Source organism: Haliotis rufescens, unplaced genomic scaffold (assembly GCF_023055435.1).
Source record: "Haliotis rufescens isolate VD_foot unplaced genomic scaffold, xgHalRufe1.0.p SCAF_13, whole genome shotgun sequence".
Lineage (NCBI taxonomy): Eukaryota > Metazoa > Mollusca > Gastropoda > Lepetellida > Haliotidae > Haliotis > Haliotis rufescens.
This window is the reverse complement of record NW_025963813.1, coordinates 35,572,328-35,592,071: the sequence shown is the minus strand read 5'-3', so window position 1 is coordinate 35,592,071 and position 19,744 is coordinate 35,572,328. Positions and strand designations below refer to the sequence as shown.

Sequence of the window (19,744 nt, the reverse complement as noted above, 5' to 3'; positions counted from 1 at the left end):
CAGTAATACATAACACATAAAGAGGATATTGTTCGTATCATGAACAAAACAATATTATACATGGTAACATACTTAGGTAATATTAAGTGTGCTTGCTAATAGAACGTAAACTGTATGACTATAAAATAAATACATGTTCGTGTAAATCAGGCAGATTTATAAAGGTAGGTTCTAATAACATACAATACAGTAAACTACGTTTATAACGAACACGCTTATAACGAACTGACCGATATAACGAACCTATTTTTCAGTCCCGGCCATTTGCTGTATATATGCTGTATGTATGTTTATAACGAACTACGTCTATTACGAACTAAAAATAGTGGTCCCCTTGAGTTCGTTATAACCGTAGTTTACTGTATTTAAAACCTGTGCGTCTCAGATCTTCATAAAATGGACATGACATTTAAATATGTGCTTCGTCTTAATAATTATGTTATTAAACTGTATGAAACAATTAAACAACTGAATAAATTATGTTTAGAAGACGGGTTGGTGTTTTTTAAAACGTCCAGTTTCTATGGCAAAAGGTTAAGATCAACAATTACATAAAGCTAAAACAATACGGCTATATTTTACATTTAAAACATACTACTCAACACCATTTAGCGTCCTAAATTACCTGTAAGCTCTAAGCTTATTGCTATTTTACATAATTATCCTACAATTCTCTGCCCTACCTTTCATTATCACCTTTAGTTAGAATATATCTTTTTTATTTTATTGGGACGAGGTTACGATGTCATTAAGGTTATTAATATTTTTTGACAGAATTTATGTCGCGTCTGAAATGTAGTTGTACTTGAAATTGAAATTATAGTTTGGCATAGTCTTCTGGAAAAGGGTAGTAAATCTGTCTCTTATTCTCTATTCAAGGTATCGTGTGGTACATAGCTGTATCTTAGCTGTGTGACCGTCAGTAAATTGAGAGTGGCGCTAGCTCAGCTGTGTGTTGAGGTGAGGTGAAATTGGGTTTAACGTCGCATCCAAGATTATTGCACTTATATAGCGACGTGCATGCACGTGAGTGTGTGTGGCTGCTTGTACTGGACCGGACTGATGCCGATTTATAGTGCTAGCCCACTGAGATACCAAGCCGCAGTTTAACATAAAAAAAACCACTCAGACACAGTATACTAACTCCGAGCCGACCAGTCCTTGCTTTAATCCCTTAATGCTCAGCGCCAGACAGGGTAACAACAAGTTCCATCTTTTAACGTCGGATCAACCCCGGACCTTCCGCTCTCCGGGCGGACGCTCTACCACTAGACCACGGAGGCGGTCCTGTGTGTTGAAACTGGGAGACACGCTAATATCCCACGTGACAGAAGACTATGTTGTGTTTGTAATACTGGGTACGTGGAGGACGAGTATTATGTTTTGTTAGTTTGCTCCGGTTATAACAAGTTACGGGTGGATCACTTACCACAGAAATATTGTAAATATCCGACCAAACAAAAAATTAATAACATTATGTCTACAACTGATTGTAAATTAATTATACGTCTAGCTATCTATATCTATCAAGCGATGTCACTTCGTAGTACATTATTGTCAGAACAATAAGATCTGTGTACATCACGTCCATCGTCATACAAATGTAACTATGGGCCGATGGCCTACACTTACGAAATAAACCGAATTGAATACAGGATATTTTTACAATTCTGTTATTTTGGGACATATTTAATATTTTCTTGCTCGAGCCGTAGCGGGTATCCCCATCATCACTCATCTTTATGTAAAGTCTCAAAACTTGAAATGTTGTTTAACAACTGATCATATAAAACCCATATCTCCCCTCGATGGATGGATGGATGGTTTGTTTGTTGTTTAACACCGCACTCAGCAAAATTACAGCTATATGACGGCGATCTGTAAATAATCGAGTCTGGACCAGACAATCCAGTGATTGATATCATGAGCATCGATCCTTGCAATTGGGATCGATGACATGCATCAACCAAGTCAGCGAGCCTGACCACCCGATCCCGTTAGTCGCCTTTTACGACAAGCATAGTCGCCTTTTACGGCAAGCATGGGTTGCTGAAGACCTATTCTACCCAGGATCTTCACGGGTCTCTCCACTCGAAGCTACATTAGATGAGTGCTTAGTGACACGAATGAAGATATTGCAAGCTTTGTTTTGTAAAAGATTTGTTTCTTTGTAAGTATTAATTTTATTGAGAGAGTTTTAACTTAAACTGCACAGGTAGTATCAACATACAAAGAATTCATTGCAGTTAGTAGTTTTCCACGGACGTCAGTATTACATTATTTGTACCACAAACTGTCTTTTTACATTATTAATTTATATTTTGTTTGTTTGTTTGTTGTTTAACGCCGTACTCAGCAATATTCCAGCTTTAGGACGGCGGTCTGTAAATAATCGAGTCTGGACCAGACAATCCTGTGATTGACATCATAAACATCGATCAACGCAATTGGGATCGATGACATGTATCAACCAAGTCAGCGAGCCTGACCACCCGATCCCGTTAGTCGCCTCTTACGACAAGCATAGTCGCCTGTTACGGTAAGCATGGGTTCCTGAAGACCTGTTCCAGCCCTGATCTTCACGGCGTTAATTTTTAATTTTTAGCTCGACACATGTAACAAAAGTATATATATAGATATATTCTGTTTTGTTTTAACGATGCTTAAACAGAAACATTATCAATGCAATCTCGTTTGTCCCGAAAAATATTCTGTTCATGTGCTAATTATTCGTACTTTTCCAGCCATTCTTGGTATTAATGATATTGGCATATGCTTGAGAAGGTACTGAAATAAGAGTGATATCTCTATATTCTAATGGATTTCAAGCATCTTATATATCGGTATCTGGTACCTATAACATATTCGGGGCGAACCGGGATTCGAACCCACAATCATAGGTTCCTGGCGTGCCCAAGGGACGAAACTCTGCACAGCGAATTGCACCGCCTTAGATGACTGCCGGTGCCCCCATGTCTATTCAGGAGATAAACCTTCCGTGTGTTGCTATCTAAGGACGTCCAACTGCAGATTAACGCCCGGTTCCAAATGTATAAATAAGGGGTAATAAATTATATTCACTTAGACTACCTCAAATTTGAAACACAGTAGGTATATCTACATTCTGCCATGACGACAGACGCGCTTTGAAAACGGTGTTCTCTTGGAATGCATGCGTACACATGAGCCTTAAAGCCAGCTACGTTAGACGTTTTGTTTGTTTGTTTGTTTGTTGTTTAACGCCGTACTCAGCATTATTTCAGCTATATGACGGTGGTCTGTAAATGATCGAGTCTGGACCAGACAATCCAGTGATTGACATGATGAGCATCGATCCTTGCAATTTGGGTACGATGACATGCATCAACAAAGTCAGCGAGTCTGACCACCCGGTCCCGTCAGTCGCCTCTTACGACAAGCATAGTCGCCTGTTACGGCAAGCATTGGTTGCTGAAGACCTATTCTACCCCGGATCTTCACGGGCCACTTTAGAAAATGCTGAAAAGGAGTCACGGTTAGTGATAAACATAAACAAAATATTACACAAGTTCAAGATTAATTATGAATTGACTTCAATATTGCTGGAGTTTATGGAGGCATAAAAACATATTATTGTAGCGCCTATATTTGTTAAATTTAACATAATTGTATGGACAAGGATAACTTTCGGATTGTATATTTGTATGTTTGAAACATTTTATATCAATGGGGTGGCAACTGTATGGACAAAATCTAACAATTGAAATTGTTACATTATAAAGCTGTCACAATAAGAAAACAATCATAATAACTGAATAGACAGGAATACCAGATCCGGAGTTTTATCAAATCGATAGATATTGTTCATGGTAAACTTTCAGGAGAGTGATTTTTAAATAAAATATCGCCATTTTGCAGCCAGCATAAGCATTTCTGAACATTTAGACCGATTAAATTTTGTGAGCGATGAGCGAACGATACCTGACTATTTTAGAAAATGTTTCTGGAGCTATTGGCACACGCAGCGATTGGTAAAACGAATTTGATATGATCACTTCGATTGGAACATAATGTTTTGTCCCGAAATGTTGCGCACCATGTTATCAGAAATACACTGATTAAAAACAACCTATGTGGCTAAATAAACTGGCGTGTAGTAGGACACGATTAATGTGTCTTTTCATATTACATTTTCAGCATTGATATCCTCAACGAATCAACTATCGCGCATCTGGCTTTTGCAGGTCAGTGTCAGTAAGACCCCGGATCTAAGACCCGTGTATTCCAACCAGTCTCGTCGTTTGTGCTCGGGCAGTGGGAGAGAAAGCAGTTGTCAGTTGTCAAAGAAGGGTTGAAACTGAACGCGAGGCAGGTCTGAGTCATGTGACATTGGATTCCGCATCCATTGGCTGAATAAGTTGTAATGGAGGCTTGAGTAGTCTGTAATTTCTTCCCCTTATTTGCTGAAAACTTGGAGACTGAAAATATATCAGCAAACAGTATATAGACACATGGAGGTGTTGTGTAAAGACGAGGTATATTCATCGAGCAATACTTTAAGCAACCGTCGGGACATGATATGACACATATCTTTCATCAAGAACAATGGGAAATCTTACCTTACACGAAGTGCCCCAAGCGGGATTAATGAGTGTTTATAGAAAACTGATTGTTATCAATATGCACATACTCTGATGAAAGAAAATCAAGAACATTGAATTGTGTATTGAACAGGTAGCGTTTATAGATTCAAGTTATGGTCGTGTGTTGCCCTGATCGATTGTGTTTCTCGTGTGGTCGTGTGTTGCCCTGATTGTGTTTCTCATATGGTCGTGTGTTGCCCTGATTGTGTTTCTCGTATGGTCGTGTGTTGCCCTGATTGTGTTTCTCGTGTGGTCGTGTGTTGCCCTGATTGTGTTTCTCGTGTGGTCGTGTGTTGCCCTGATTGTGTTTCTCGTGTGGACGTGTGTTGCCCTGATTGTGTTTCTCTTGTGGTCGTGTGTTGCCCTGATTGTGTTTCTCGTGTGGTCGTGTGTTGCCCTGATTGTGTTTCTCATATGGTCGTGTGTTGCCCTGATTGTGTTTCTCGTGTGGTCGTGTGTTGCCCTGATTGTGTTTCTCGTGTGGTCGTGTGTTGCCCTGATTGTGTTTCTCTTGTGGTCGTGTGTTGCCCTGATTGTGTTTCTCATATGGTCGTGTGTTGCCCTGATTGTGTTTCTCGTGTGGTCGTGTGTTGCCCTGATTGTGTTTCTCTCATGGTCGTGTGTTGCCCTGATTGTGTTTCTCGTGTGGTCGTGTGTTGCCCTGATTGTGTTTCTCGTGTGGTCGTGTGTTGCCCTGATTGTGTTTCTTTCATGGTCGTGTGTTGCCCTGATTGTGTTTCTCGTGTGGTCGTGTGTTGCCCTGATTGTGTTTCTCGTGTGGTCGTGTGTTGCCCTGATTGTGTTTCTCGTGTGGTCGTGTGTTGCCCTGATTGTGTTTCTCGTGTGGTCGTGTGTTGCCCTGATTGTGTTTCTCGTGTGGTCGTGTGTTGCCCCTTTGTGTTTCTCGTATGGCCGTGTGTTGCCCTGATTGTGTTTCTCGTGTGGTCGTGTGTTGCCCTGATTGTGTTTCTCGTGTGGTCGTGTGTTGCCCTGATTGTGTTTCTCGTATGACCGTGTGTTGCCCTGATTGTGTTTCTCGTGTGGTCGTGTGTTGCCCTGATTGTGTTTCTCTTGTGGTCGTGTGTTGCCCTGATTGTGTTTCTCGTGTGGTCGTGTGTTGCCCTGATTGTGTGTCTCGTGTGGTCGTGTGTTGCCCTGATTGTGTTTCTCGTATGGTCGTGTGTTGCCCTGGTTGTGTTTCTCGTGTGGTCGTGTGTTGCCCTGATTGTGTTTCTCGTGTGGTCGTGTGTTGCCCTGATTGTGTGTCTTATGTGGTCGTGTGTTGCCCTGATTGTGTTTCTCGTATGGCCGTGTGTTGCCCTGGTTGTGTCTCATGTTGTCGTGTTTTGCCCTGATTGTGTTTCTCGTTTTGTCGTATGTTGCCCTGATAATGTTTCTCTCATGGTCGTGTGTTGCCCTGATAATGTTTCTCTCATGGTCGTGTGTTGACCTGATAATGTTTCTCTCATGGTCGTGTGTTGCCCTGATTCTGTTTCTGTCATGGTCGTGTGTTGCCCTGATAATGTTTCTCTCATGGTCGTGTGTTGCCCTGATTATTGTTCTCGTATGGCCGTGTGATTCAAGCGACGATGAACAATCATGCACCACATGGGATCTATTGTCTGACATGATTCTCTGTATGAGGGTGTCAGTACCCCAAATTCCTTGTTTCGTCCAATCAAAAACACCAAAAGAATCCCAAAGGATGGGAACAACATACATTTAACATACAAGTTAACATTTGTATTGATGCCAAAGTCTTTCCTTTATATGTGCATTCTTTCTCTAACCTGCACCCCTATATACGTGTGGGCCTGACCTTCCACGTAATGGAACTTAAGTCGTCCCCCAAGTAAAGTGACTGATAGTAGTAGTAGTAGTAGTAGTAGTAGTAGTAGTAGTAGTGAGTGAGTTAAGATTTAAAGTCACGCCGGCAGTATTTCAGCCATATTGAGACTATCAAATGTTATAAATATGAAATACATTTAAATTATAAAAGCCTGTCAACAAAGGACAGTAAAATAAGTAGAATATCACAGATTATTGATTGAAACTAACATGTAATCATAAAAAAAATCTTAATTAATCTTAATTAAATGAGCACTGATATTTAAAAGATCCTCAATGGATGAAACTTTGAAATAGTTATCCCTTGAAGTGGAAATATCATTGTAGTCATGCTTGACCGTGGTTCTTTCATCACAAGGTATGCAAAACGGAGGATCTTCACCTTTCAATAAATAATCATGTGTACATCGTCGCATAATGACCTCTTCAAATCTGGACTGACAGCCCAAGTAGGTGTAACCAATTTTTTAATTTTATTTCATGCAATTTATTAAAACCTGCTCTGGTGTCACACTTCTTTTGCATAAGATCTCCTGATGTTACATCTAATTACAGGTCTGTAATCATTACATTGGATTAGAAGTGGTGTCATAGATTTGTTGAGCGCTGCTTTTGCAGCAGCATCAGTCATTAATTCCAACATGGCTGGGTAACCAACAAAAGACTATGTCCTATTGGCCAGTGGCAAAATCATTATGAAATTCTATGATTTCAAGTAAAAATGGATGTTCACAGGAAATATTCTTAATGGCCTGAAGGCAGGAAAGGGAATCAGAAAATATAACGAGCTGTTTATGTTTTGATTGTGTATGTATATATTTGAGAGCTGTTAAAATTGCCTTGGTACTGCTGTAAAAATTGAACTGGCGTCTGGGAATTTTTTATGATATGGCCTTGGAGCCAGTGACAGTGGTACTTGCAACTGCACCACCGTCCTTGGATCCGTCTGTAAAATATATTTGTGAGTATTATAGGTGCCTCTTAATTCATTATATTCTTGCTGATAAATTAACAGATTAGTATCTGATTTCTTGAGTTTAGTTAAGGAAAGGTCTACCTGTGGCTTTAACAGTTGCCACGAAGGAGACGACAGAATTTGGATGGGAGATACGTTAAAGAGTTTAATTTGGGCAGCAGAAATGTCAAGTTTGATTTTATTCCAAGGGGTGGAATAAGTGATTGTTCGTTATGATACAGAACCTCATACAGAGGATTCAAAATGCACTCGTAAGCTTGGTTAGATTGATTAGAAAAACGTTTTGTGATGTATTGTATTGATAGTTTTATGCGGCGTTGTTTTAGGGATGGTTCATCAGCCTCCACGTACAGACTATTAATGGGAGAAGTTCTGAACAAAGTGACAGACAAAGTGACAGACAGGATACTGCCTTGCGGGACACCCTCATCCTGATAAAGATCAGACAGGGTAGATCCTACGAGGACTTGAAATTGCCTGTCGGTTAAAAACTTGGATATAAATTGAGGCAAATGGTCTCGTTATCCAAAATCATGTACATCTTTTAAAATACCGCATTTCCAGGCAGTGTCATATGCTTTTTTAAGATCGAAAAAGGTAGACACTGCATGTTGTTTATTGATTATTGCATTCTCAGGGAAATAAATGATCTATGGTACTTCTATTTTTCCAGAAACCACTTTGAATGTCAGCAATAAGATTGTCGGTTTCTAAATACCAAGCTATTCGATAATTTATCATGCGTTCAATAGTTTTGCAAACGCAGCTTGTCAATGATATTGGTCTATAATTTGAATGGTCAGAATGATCTCTCCCGGATTTGGGTATTATAGCATCAAGCCATGACGAAGGAAATTTCCCTGTCCTCCACCTTCCATCATAAATATTCAATAATGTTCCTAAAGACGATTGTGGTAAGTGTTTCAGAAGTAGATGATGAATGTTACCAGCTCCTGTAGCAGTAACGTAAGCTTGTCCAAGGGCAGTATGGAGTTCATGAATAGAGAATAGTTCATAATAATCTTCCCTGTTATCTGAATTAAACTCAATAGGTCTGTTTTCTTGCTGTTTTTGATGCTTTTGGAATTGAGGTACATGGTTGGAAGAGGAAGAGTGTTTAGCCAAAGTTCCACCAAGTTTATTAGCATTATCTGATTTATGAGTTTGTAAATGGTCCCCATTTGCAAGATGGTGAATACTGAATTTAGTACTTTGATGTTTTGGATCATATTCCATACCTTGGACATAGGCGTTCGTGAATATAGTTTAGGGAATAATTTTGCCAAGATTGGCGTTTACTTTGTTTAAATGTTCGCATTTCTTTAGCGTTTAAAATTTTATATAAATTCAAATTGTGGACCATAAGATGGCGACAGAAATAACGCTCAGCCTTTTTCCTCGCCTTCCTGGCTTGTTTGCAGTCATCGTTAAACCATGGTTTACGTATGTGGGGAATTGCAGAGGACTTTGGAATACATTAATCAGCTATTTTGTTTAGTTCATCAGAGAACGCTTTAATTTGATAAGGAACGTCCACAAAAAGATCAGGATTTAATTTGCTCGTACCGATTGGCTCGAACAAAGACCAGTTAGCTTTAGTGAAAATTCCATCTTGATGATGGAGGAACATTAGTTGGAGTTATTGTTTGAAGAATTGTTGGAAAATGTACACAGTCTTTGTGGACTGACTATTCGAATTCATTCAGCAAATTTGAGTTTGTAAGTAATAAAGTTTGAGAGGATTGTCATCAGCGGATGCGATGACAATGAACCTGGGCCAAGAATCAGCCACTTGTGAAGGCACATCTTCATCAGATGAAAGAGAATATACATGCCTACGTTTGTATTATTTTGTTGAACCAGAGTCTAGATTTAAAGACATGTGAAAATATTTTTCAGCATCCATGTTCCCCACCCGCCATCGAGTGCTGCAGTGGAATCAAGGATACAGTGATGTTATACTCCAGAAAATACAACGCGAATAGCTACATTTTTCTATCAAAATAAATGCTTAACTAGTTTGTCCCATGACAGAACAATCTGAGACGTAATTCGGAGGTTGACATCACCAGATTGGCCCATTAGCCACCGCCTTCTTGCATTAGACTCTAGGCAATATTTAGATTTGCAGAAGTAGGTTTATCATATTTCATCATTAAAAATTGTTTGATATGATATTTCCAAACAACATATGTCCATGTACAGGGCATGGCGTGACCGGCCAATTTTAAGAGTCGGGCCAATTCTACTACCCGTCTAGGTGAAGTAGTGAGTGAGTGAGTGAGGTTTTACGCCGCTTTTAGCAATATTCCAGCAATATCACGGCGGGGGACACCAGAAATGGGCTTCACACATTGTACCCATGTCGGGAATCGAACCCGGGTCTTCGGCGTGACGAGCTAACGCTTTAACCACTAGGCTACCCGACCGCCCCTCTAGGTGAAGTAAGGGTCGAAGTGGACAAAGGAACGCCGGTTCCTGGCTCAAATGCCTGAAACCACCAGACCCCCTTCCTCGAGCGACACAGGGATGCAACCCACCCAAACGGGTTGCTCAGTTCGTTCGCCACTTACACATTCCAACCCGATTCCCCGGGTAGTAGTAGTAATAGTAGTAGTAGTAGTAGTAACCAACTGACTGATACGATAGTATTATCCAAACAAGTGAACAACAAGTACATAATCAAAACGAACAGCAAGGGACTGTTGAAATTCGTTCGTTGTATTCATCGTTTGCTCCCCGCGAAAATTGTCCACTATTTTGAATCCCTCCCCTTTTTATATACATTGCATACCAAGTGCAGAAACCTGGAGTCATTAATGGTAATTGGGTGATATCATACCTGCACCACGTGTTGTGCGAATGCCCATAGCCAATGCTTCCTTCAGACCCAGATCTGGTTGCGTTGTGGCAACGAGTCGAATGTACCGAACACGGTATGTAGGAGTGGCGTGGAATACGTGAGTCTGTGACTCGCCTGTACCTGCTGGTGTTGTTCCATAGAGGAAGCTGACACCACCAGGACACTGGTCAGGGTTGCTGAAGTAGGTCTGGATCTCAACTGACTGTGTTTTCCATCCTGTGTGTAGAAACAAGTGGTTCATGCTTCTGTTCTCATCCATCTGGGCAGAGGGTGTCGGTTTAAGATTAAGATAATATGTATAGAAATCATGAAAACAATAAATCTACCTTCATATCTATATGTAATTCGGAAGGATACTTAATGCTAAACTGCAATCATCACTCCTAAACATGATCGCCCCGATTATGTTTCTAGGTTTGTCAGCGCCATACCCGTGCTCGTGGGTTTCACCGAAGTGGTTAACGTCTGAGACCTGCATCGCTTCGGGCTTTCCTCCCACATTAAGCTGACACGCCGTGATATAACTTGAATAATGTTAAAAGCGGCGTTAAACACAACTCACTCACTCACCCACTCACTCAATGAGAAGAGGGTGGACGGTCTGCATCAATGCACACAACGGACACGCCTCTGCCTGTGTGGACTTCCATCGAGTGACGTACATCATTTATACATGGCAGGAACGCTCTTCATATGGAATGTTGCTTGTTTCGTACCCACAGAAGTTGTTCTTTAAGATGTTACAATCCCATGTACGGCAGTAAAAGTGTTTTGACCGATTCTACTTGGTTTTCAAATGTCACAGTAACTATTGCATCTGAGTATATATGCGACCTGGACATTTAAATTTTCAGTCCGCTTCTATATTGTTCTTCATTCCATGCTTACATTGACAGGGATAACGGGATCGGGTAGTCTTACATGAACGAGACCCGTGAAGATCCGGGGTAGAATAAGTCTTGAGTAACCCATGCTTGCTGTAAAAGGCAACTATGCTTGTCGTAAGAGGCGACTAACGGGATCAGGTGGTCAGGCTCGCTGACTTGGTTGATACATGTCATCGTATCCCAATTGTGTGGATCGATGCTCAAGATGTCATTCACTGGATTGCCTAGTGCAGGTTTGATTATTTACAGACTGCTGTACTTGGCACCTCGTGTACAGAAGGAGCAGTAGCTGTTAATTGTAGCTTTACAAACCCCATGTTCCCGAGCATGTTTCCAAGGTGATGTTGTGGACGTCATAGTAGCCCTGTAGATCCACCTGCCAGTAAGGTGTTGGTTGTGCATCAGTAAACATACACATATCCGAAAGTTCATCATTTCCTCTTGGATCAGTTGATGGTTTGCCGCCAAGAATATTTCCTGAAAAGAAGCCATTACAGTCGATGAAACAACTTCAATAGCATTGGTGTGTTTGTACGAGAGGAACAGAACCAAACGGTTGGATATTATTTGTAAGGTTGTGACTAATAGTAGGAAATAACCTCTGAAGATAGGACTTAGGGGGTAATTCTGTCCTTTCTCTTTATGGGTGGCACGGGTGGCCCAGTCGTCTGAGGTGCCGCGATTCGCTGTGTAAAGGTTCGTCCCTTGGGCACGCCAGAAACCTATGATTGTGGGTTCGAATCCCGGTTCGCCCTGATTATGTTTCTAGGTTTGTCAGCACCATACCCGTGCTCCTGGGTTTCACCGAACTGGTAAACGTCTGAGACCTGCATCACTTCGGGCTTTCCTCGCACATTAGGCTGACACGCGGCGATATAACTGTAATACTGTTGAAAGGGGCGTTAAACCCAACTCACTCACTCACCCTTTCTCTTTATGATTCAATTATCAAGTCCTGCTGGCGAGTCTTCTCTGAAGCCTGCTACGAATCCGTTCACATGGTGAGACAACCTGATCATGTCTAATGTGGACGGATATAATATAATTTTGCAGCTATTCACGAAGAGCACGACTTTTGAACGAAACAATATATTAAGCATGAAAGTGGCGTGGGATCACATTCCACATCGGGTATGGCCACCATTAGCATTGGCGACTTGACAAAGACGCCTCATTGACGACACAAGATTATTAAGGAAGGATTGTGGGGTGTCATTCTCGGTCTGTCACAGCTGGAACAACGTCACCGTTTGGTTTTGTAACTCTGCGTCTCATATCATCCTACTCATGTTCTATGGGTGATAGATATGGCGAAACAACAGGCACAGGGAGTGTGGGGATGTTCTGTTGTCCACACGTAGCGGTTAACAAGTGTGTTACGCATGATCATAAATTGAACGTTCATTGGTCAAAGTCTTTACGCGTATCTTTCAGCGTAAAACATAAAGCTTTAGGCGTAAAATAACAAGGTATACACGTAAAAGACAGGTTTACGCGTCATAAGTAACCCAACATGGATTTCCCATTTGCAGCTTTACCTGTAGCCTTACGCATAAGTTTATCTGCTTCATCTTCTGACTCTAATCGCTAACCGGGGGCACGGGTGGCCCAGTCTTCTGAGGCGCCGCGTTTCGCTTTGCAGAGTTGCGTCCCTATGATTGTGGGTTCGAATGCTGGTTCGCCCCGATTATGTTTCTAGGTTTGTCAGCACCATACCCTTGCTCGTGGGTTTCACCGAAGTGGTAACCGTCGGAGACCTGCATCACTTCGGGCTTTCCTCCCACATTAAGCTGACACGCCGTAATATAACTGGAATACTGTCAAAATCAACTTTAAATTCACAGATGTATCACCACGTGTGTTGACACCTATAGACTAATATTATATTATATTATGCCAATGATGTCCGATGCAATTCCTTATTTTGACTTGTACCATATTTATGATCTCATGTTGTTTTTTCAGGCGAACAATTAACTTGCCTTTGCATGCGTTTGTGACGGGTGACTCAGGTGGGACAGGGTACGCTCACCTATTCGCGAACCTGGTATCATCATAATTTTTTATGAATATGGGTAGGGTTTTGTCGCTTTTTTAAGCATGTGAAATAGCTTGTTCCACTGTGTATTATAAAACTGCTGCTGCCTTTTGACATTACAATAGGAGCGACACAACCATTGTACGATTCCGTCTATATCATAGGAATCTGTCTTTGAATCACTATGAAGCCGTCAATTGTTTACCTGAAAAGCAGCTCGGGAAGGTGAGGTACAAGTCAAAATAGGGATCTGGGACATCATTATTGTCATTGGTGAATCAAATTTGAAAATGGCCTTCAATAGTCTATCACAAACATTTCTGGAGGGTGTGAGTGAGTGAGTTGGGTTTAACGCCGTTTTTAACAGTATTCCAGTTATATCACGGCGTGTAAGCTTTATGTTGGAGGAAAGCCCGAAGTGATGCAGGTCTCAGACGTTTACCACTTCGGTGAAACCCACGAGGACGGCTATGGTGCTGACAAACCTAGAAACACAATCAGGGCGAACCGGGATTCGAATCCACAATCACAGGTTTCTGGCGTGCCCAAGGGACGCAACTCTGCACAGCGAATCACGGCACCTTAGGCGACTGGGCCACCCGTGCCCCCTAAATCATTCTGGAAGCCTTACTAAGGTCTTAAATGCGGTAAGAGTCGCATAACTGTCTTTGAAAAGCTACCACTAAGGACGTTTGCTTTATATTTAGAATGAAATAAACTTTCTGAAGCGTTGAAAGTACATCGCATCAAGTGCTTGAAAGTAAATATGTCAACAGAGATCGAGTGTCCCCTCAACAACACACACAGAGTTTTAATTGCAATACATATATTGACTTCACTAGCTGAAGCTCAATTCATCCCTGTCTTGCCTTATTTATGCAGATCGAATCTTCCCAAACCTAGATTCCAAAACCTACAATTGGCGATATTCTCATTTTTATAGAAAATACATTGCAAGTTATCAGGCTTTGAAAATATTTAAAACAAGCATGAAATACTCACATCCCCCGCCAATATGACATGTCGGGTGTGTGCAATGCATTAGCCCCTGTGAACTATGTTCACTGGGCCTTTTTGTAAAGAAATATACTACGTTTTTCAAGATCTGCTCCGGAAACGAGGACTACCGCCATTTTCAGTCTAAATCAAAGTTGTTGCCATGGAAACTCGAAAAATAACTTTTAAATTTTTTCCAAAACTATCCAAAGGCACCAGTTCACCACTAGACCTATCAATGTGCAAAATATGGTGAAGAAATATGGTACGGTTTTCAAGATCTGCTCCGGAAACGAGGACTACCGCCATTTTCAGTCTAAATCAAAGTTGTTGCCATGGAAACTCGAAAAATAATTTTTTTTAAAATCCCAAACTATCAAAAGGCACCTGTTCACCACTAGACCTATCTATGTGCCAAGTATGACGAAGAAATATGGTACGGTTTCCAAGATCTGCTCCGAAAACGAGGACTACCGCCATTTTCAGTCTAAATCAAAGTTGTTTACATGGAAACTCAAAAACTATTGTTTTTAAAAATCCCAAACTATCAAAAGGCACCAGTTCACCACTAGACCTATCTATGTGCCAAATATGACGAAGAAATATGGTACGGTTTTCAAGATCTGCTCCGGAAACGAGGACTACCGCCATTTTCAGTCGAAATCAAAGCTGTTGCCATGGAAACTCAAAAAATATTGTTTTTAAAAATCCCAAACTATCAAAAGGCACCAGTTCACCACTAGATCTATCTATGTGCCAAGTTTGGTGAAGAAATATGGTACGGTTTTCAAGATCTGCTCCGGAAACGAGGACTACCGCCATTTTCAGCCTAAATCAAAGTCGTTGCCATGGAAACTCGAAAAATATTGTTTTTAAAAATCCCAAACTATCAAAAGGCACCAGTTTACCAATAAATCTATCTATGTGCCAAGTTTGGTGAAGAAATATGGTACGGATTTCAAGATCAGATCCGGAAACGAGGACTACCGCCATTTTCAGTCTAAATCAAAGTCGTTGCCATGGAAACTCAAAAAATAACTTTTTTAAAAATCCCAAACTATCAAAAGGCACCAGTTCACCACTAGATCTGTCTATGTGCCAAGTTTGGTGAAGAAATATGGTACGGTTTTCAAGATCTGCTCCGGAAACGAAATGTGACGGACGGACGGACGGACGGAAGGACGGACGGACGGCACCCATTCCTATATCCCCCTTCCACTTCGTGGCGGGGGATAATAAAGAACAAAAGGAAACACGACAAAGGTAATACGGGACGCGCTAAGATGATTTAGAAATCGAATCGTTCATAAATCATTCAGATTCTGACATTTCCCCGTAAGACTCATGTTCTGAAAATCGATACTTTCTTATACCGCTCTTTGAACCGTGAAGATCCGAGGTAAAAAGGGTCTTCAGCAACCAATGCTTATCGTAAGAATGTGACTGACGGGATCGGGTGGTCAGGCACGCTGACTTGGTTCATGTTTTGTCATCGTCTCCAAATTGCGTGGATTGATGCTCATGATGTCAATCACTGGATTGCCTTGTCCAGACCCGATTATGCACAGACCGCCGTCATATACATGTTGCAGGAATATTCCTGATTGCGGCGTTAAACAACATCCCGTGAGTCGCCTCTTACGACCAGCATAGTCGCCTGTCACTGCAAGCATGGGTTGCTGAAGATGTATTCTATACCCGGATCTTTACGGGTCAGCCAAATTATTAAAAAAGATGGACATAATATATATTTAGTTTACAAATTTCATTTGGAGAGCGCAAACTGAGCCCTTTTGTGAATACCAGACAAATTCCTTGTAAACTAAGCGGTATAGGTTGGCAATTTGTAATTTTCCTAAAAACAGCGAGTGGAATGTGGGTATTTGGAATATGACTGCCCAGGAACAGGTAACATCCCCCCCCCCCCCCCCCCCACACACACACACATACACACACACACACACACCCGAACGCGCAACCTTTGACGGCGCTCGTGCGGTGTCAAAAAATGGTGAAACAGGTTTCCCGCCTATGGCATAAACTGCACGTGCATGTTAGCTGTATAAATGCGTTCGTCTGCAGGGTATAACCACACGTGATGAAAGCACACAAAAGAAATGCCACGACTATCACGGGAGCAGAGGGAGAGCCATTGGTATGGCCGAAATGGGGGCAAGACAGGTCCAAATTGCCAGAAGGTTTGGTTGTACACAATTGACAGTAGCCAGGCTGATTCAACGGTACAGGCAGACAGGCACAGACACAGGCCAGGCCTAGAACCGGACGACCCCGAGTGACAACACCACTGGAAGACGGTCAGATGCGGTTCATTCACCTGCGAAACAGATTCGTAGCGGCGACGGCGACGGCGACGGCAGCAACATCGATGGGACATCCCATAAGCCAACGTACAGTACTACGACGACTTCGTGCTGCTGGAATCCGATCGTATCGTCCTTTCCGAGGAATGGTACTGACTGCTCAACATCGACGCCTTAGACTGCGATGGGCGAGGCAGGTTCGACGCTGGCAAGTGAGAAATTGGCGTCGAATGCTGTTTACTGATGAAAGTCGGTTTAACTTGTTTCGAAATGACGGCAGAGAACGAGTTTGGCTCCGGCGTGTATTCGAGAGGTCCATCAATTCGGCGGGGGAGGTGTCATGGTGTGGGGCGGTATTTGTGGAGATCGGAAGACTGATTTTTTGATTATACAGGGAAACCTGAACGGGGTGCAGTACAGAGACCAAGAGTTGCAGCCAGTTGTGCTTCCGTTCTTACAAAACCAACAGTGTTTCAACACGACAATGCCAGGCCCCATACTGCAAGACTGACTGACTTTCTAAGCCAGCAGAACGTTGACGTTTTGCCCTGGCCTGCCCACTCACCAGATATGAATCCTTTTGAACATCTGTGGGACCATCTTGACAGACAGATTAGAGCACGCCATCAGACAAGAATTGCAACAGGCCCTGAGAGACGAATGGCAACGGATTCCAGTCCACGTCATCAAAATACTGACGTCATCAATGAGGCGGCGTATCACAGCAAACATTGAGGCAGATGGAGGTCATACACGCCATTGTGTCGACAATGAACTTGTAGTGTGTCTGACAATGTTTTGGTGACATTTCAGACAACTTTTGAAAATGAAATTTCTTACCCCACCATTGTTTACCTTTACCTGTGATTTCACAATTTCCTTCAAACTGTGGTTGATCAATCATTTGTTACCCATCCCTAGATTATATTATAATTCACAACAAAACTTCTTCTTGTTATTTTTTTTATCGATAATTGAACTCGACCTATACTTTCTTTTGCCGCCCAGTTTACAATATCCTTAAAAATCATATGAGTGATATCTTCCTACCTGCAGTTGTTGTGCTGGCTCTAGGGATCAGCGTCATGAGCAACGTTGCCTCCAACAAGGACATCGAATGAGACATGCTGGTATGTGTGCTTCTATACCCAAAGTCAATGTTGTTATCACGGCGTGTTTGTAGGGAGTTGGACTCCACAATGCTGGGATGTCATGGTGGAATCAATACTGTCCTCCTGACGGACGGTGTGCGAGTCAATTATGTCAGTAATGTGGAAACAATTGATCGATAATGGTAATACGAGAACAGTTCTGAGCCTGGCTAACTTTTAACTGTGGACCAAAACAAGGTGAACTACTCAATACAGTACATTGTATGAGTAGTTAGTTGCAAGTGTATTTGGTCTGTTGAGGCGGTTTGTATATTAATGACACCCGGGTGATAGGGGTCCAAATGCCAAATGGACACAGAAATGGAAAATAACGAATACCGAGCAGTCAAATTTTGGACTTTAGAAAAAAGTACTCCCCAAGAAATGCATGACCGCATGTGACAAGTGTATGGGGATAAGTGCCCTAGCTGTTCCACTGTTAAACACTTTCGTCAGCTAAGGCTGGGAGAACAGGCCTTCATGATGACTCTAGGTCTAGACGTCCCTCAACTTCTACAATGAAGATTCAATAAAGGAGATTGCAAACTTATACTGCCAGATACACGTATTGCCATTGCTGAACGGATCCATTAAAACTTTTATTAATGAACATATACAAATGAATAAGATATCTGCGGCCAAAGTTTCTAAATTCTGATATTAAGGGAAAAAGAATTGACATTTCGAGAGACAATTTAGAGCTTATTAAGGAGAATTTCTTCAAATTGAAAAAGAGAGCAGTAACGAGTGATAAAACATTGGTCTACCACTATGATCCCGAGTCAAAACGTCAATCACTCGAAAGGCACAATTCTGGCACCAAAGAATATCAAGTCCCTAGGATCAGTGAAGATTGTTTTGGCCACTGTATTTTGGGATGCAAAGGATGTAATCCTTGTTGATTACTTAGAAAGTCAAAAGACGATTACCCTTACCTACTGTGCTGATTTGCTTCATTGCCTTGCTTCATTGATAGGGATTCTATCAAAGAAAAGCGGCGAGGAATGCTGACTGCTGGAGTTGTACTCCTTCATGACAATGCCTCTTCTCACACATCTCGACTTGCAAAGGCTGTGGGTTCGAAGCTAGCTTCCTCACCCTCCATACTCGCCAGACATGGCACCAAGTGAATCCCACCTGTTTCCTACACTGACAGAACACCTTCGTGGACGACAATGATGACGTCAAAGCTGTCGTGAAAACATCTTCATGACTGGAAAAAAATCACTATCAATGCTAGGAGTGTATTGAGGGAGATTATGTTGAAAAATATAATTAAAAACACTTTCAAAATATAATTAAAAACACTTTCACACTTTTTGACCAGCCCTCGTACGTGTCATTCAAATAGTATACATATATTTTTACTTTCGCACGATCTTGGAAAACCAACATGACATCAAACATATTGTTTGTCCTACACGATTTACGGATGCTGATTAGAAAGGAAAACGAGATCGTTGTTCTCATCATCACCGTCTCGAAGGAAAACGAGAACGTTGTTCTCATCATCACCGTCTCGAAGGAAAATGAGAACGTTGTTCTCATCATCACCATCTCGAAGGAAGACGAGAACGTTGTTATCATCATCACCGTCTCTAAGGAAAACGAGAACGTTGTTATCATCATCACCGTCTCTAAGGAAAACGAGAATGTTGTTATCATCATCACCGTCTCTGAGGAAAACGAGAATGTTGTTATCATCATCACCGTCTCTGAGGAAAACGAGAATGTTGTTATCATCATCACCGTCTCTAAGGAAAACGAGAATATTGTTATCATCATCACCGTCTCTAAGGAAAACGAGAATGTTGTTATCATCATCACCGTCTCGAAGTGTCTCATGGGTAAGTTATATGAAAGCTTTACTCTCACTGACTGACATGTTTGATAACACTAAATAGAAGCGGAAAACAATTACCATAATCATAAGGAACTTCAACTAAAAGAGTCCATTGTACGATTCTGACTTCTGCATGGGCATGTGTTTATGAATCATAATAAAATAGTGAAGATGCCAGGGGTGCGTGAAAATGTGAGCG

The 19,744-nt window shown here is 41.7% G+C and overlaps 1 protein-coding gene across 1 annotated transcript; it reads right to left on the bottom strand.

Annotated features, from left to right (window-relative positions):
- Positions 1-4,728: 4,728 nt before the first annotated feature.
- Positions 4,729-5,957, bottom strand: LOC125378734 (uncharacterized histidine-rich protein DDB_G0274557-like). Its single transcript, XM_048394689.1, has 2 exons — positions 5,514-5,957; positions 4,729-5,217 (listed from the first exon to the last, which is right to left on the bottom strand). The coding sequence occupies exons 1-2, from the start codon at positions 5,955-5,957 to the stop codon at positions 4,729-4,731; spliced, it is 933 nt and encodes a 310-aa protein (XP_048250646.1).
- Between the last annotated feature and the right edge of the window lie 13,787 nt (positions 5,958-19,744).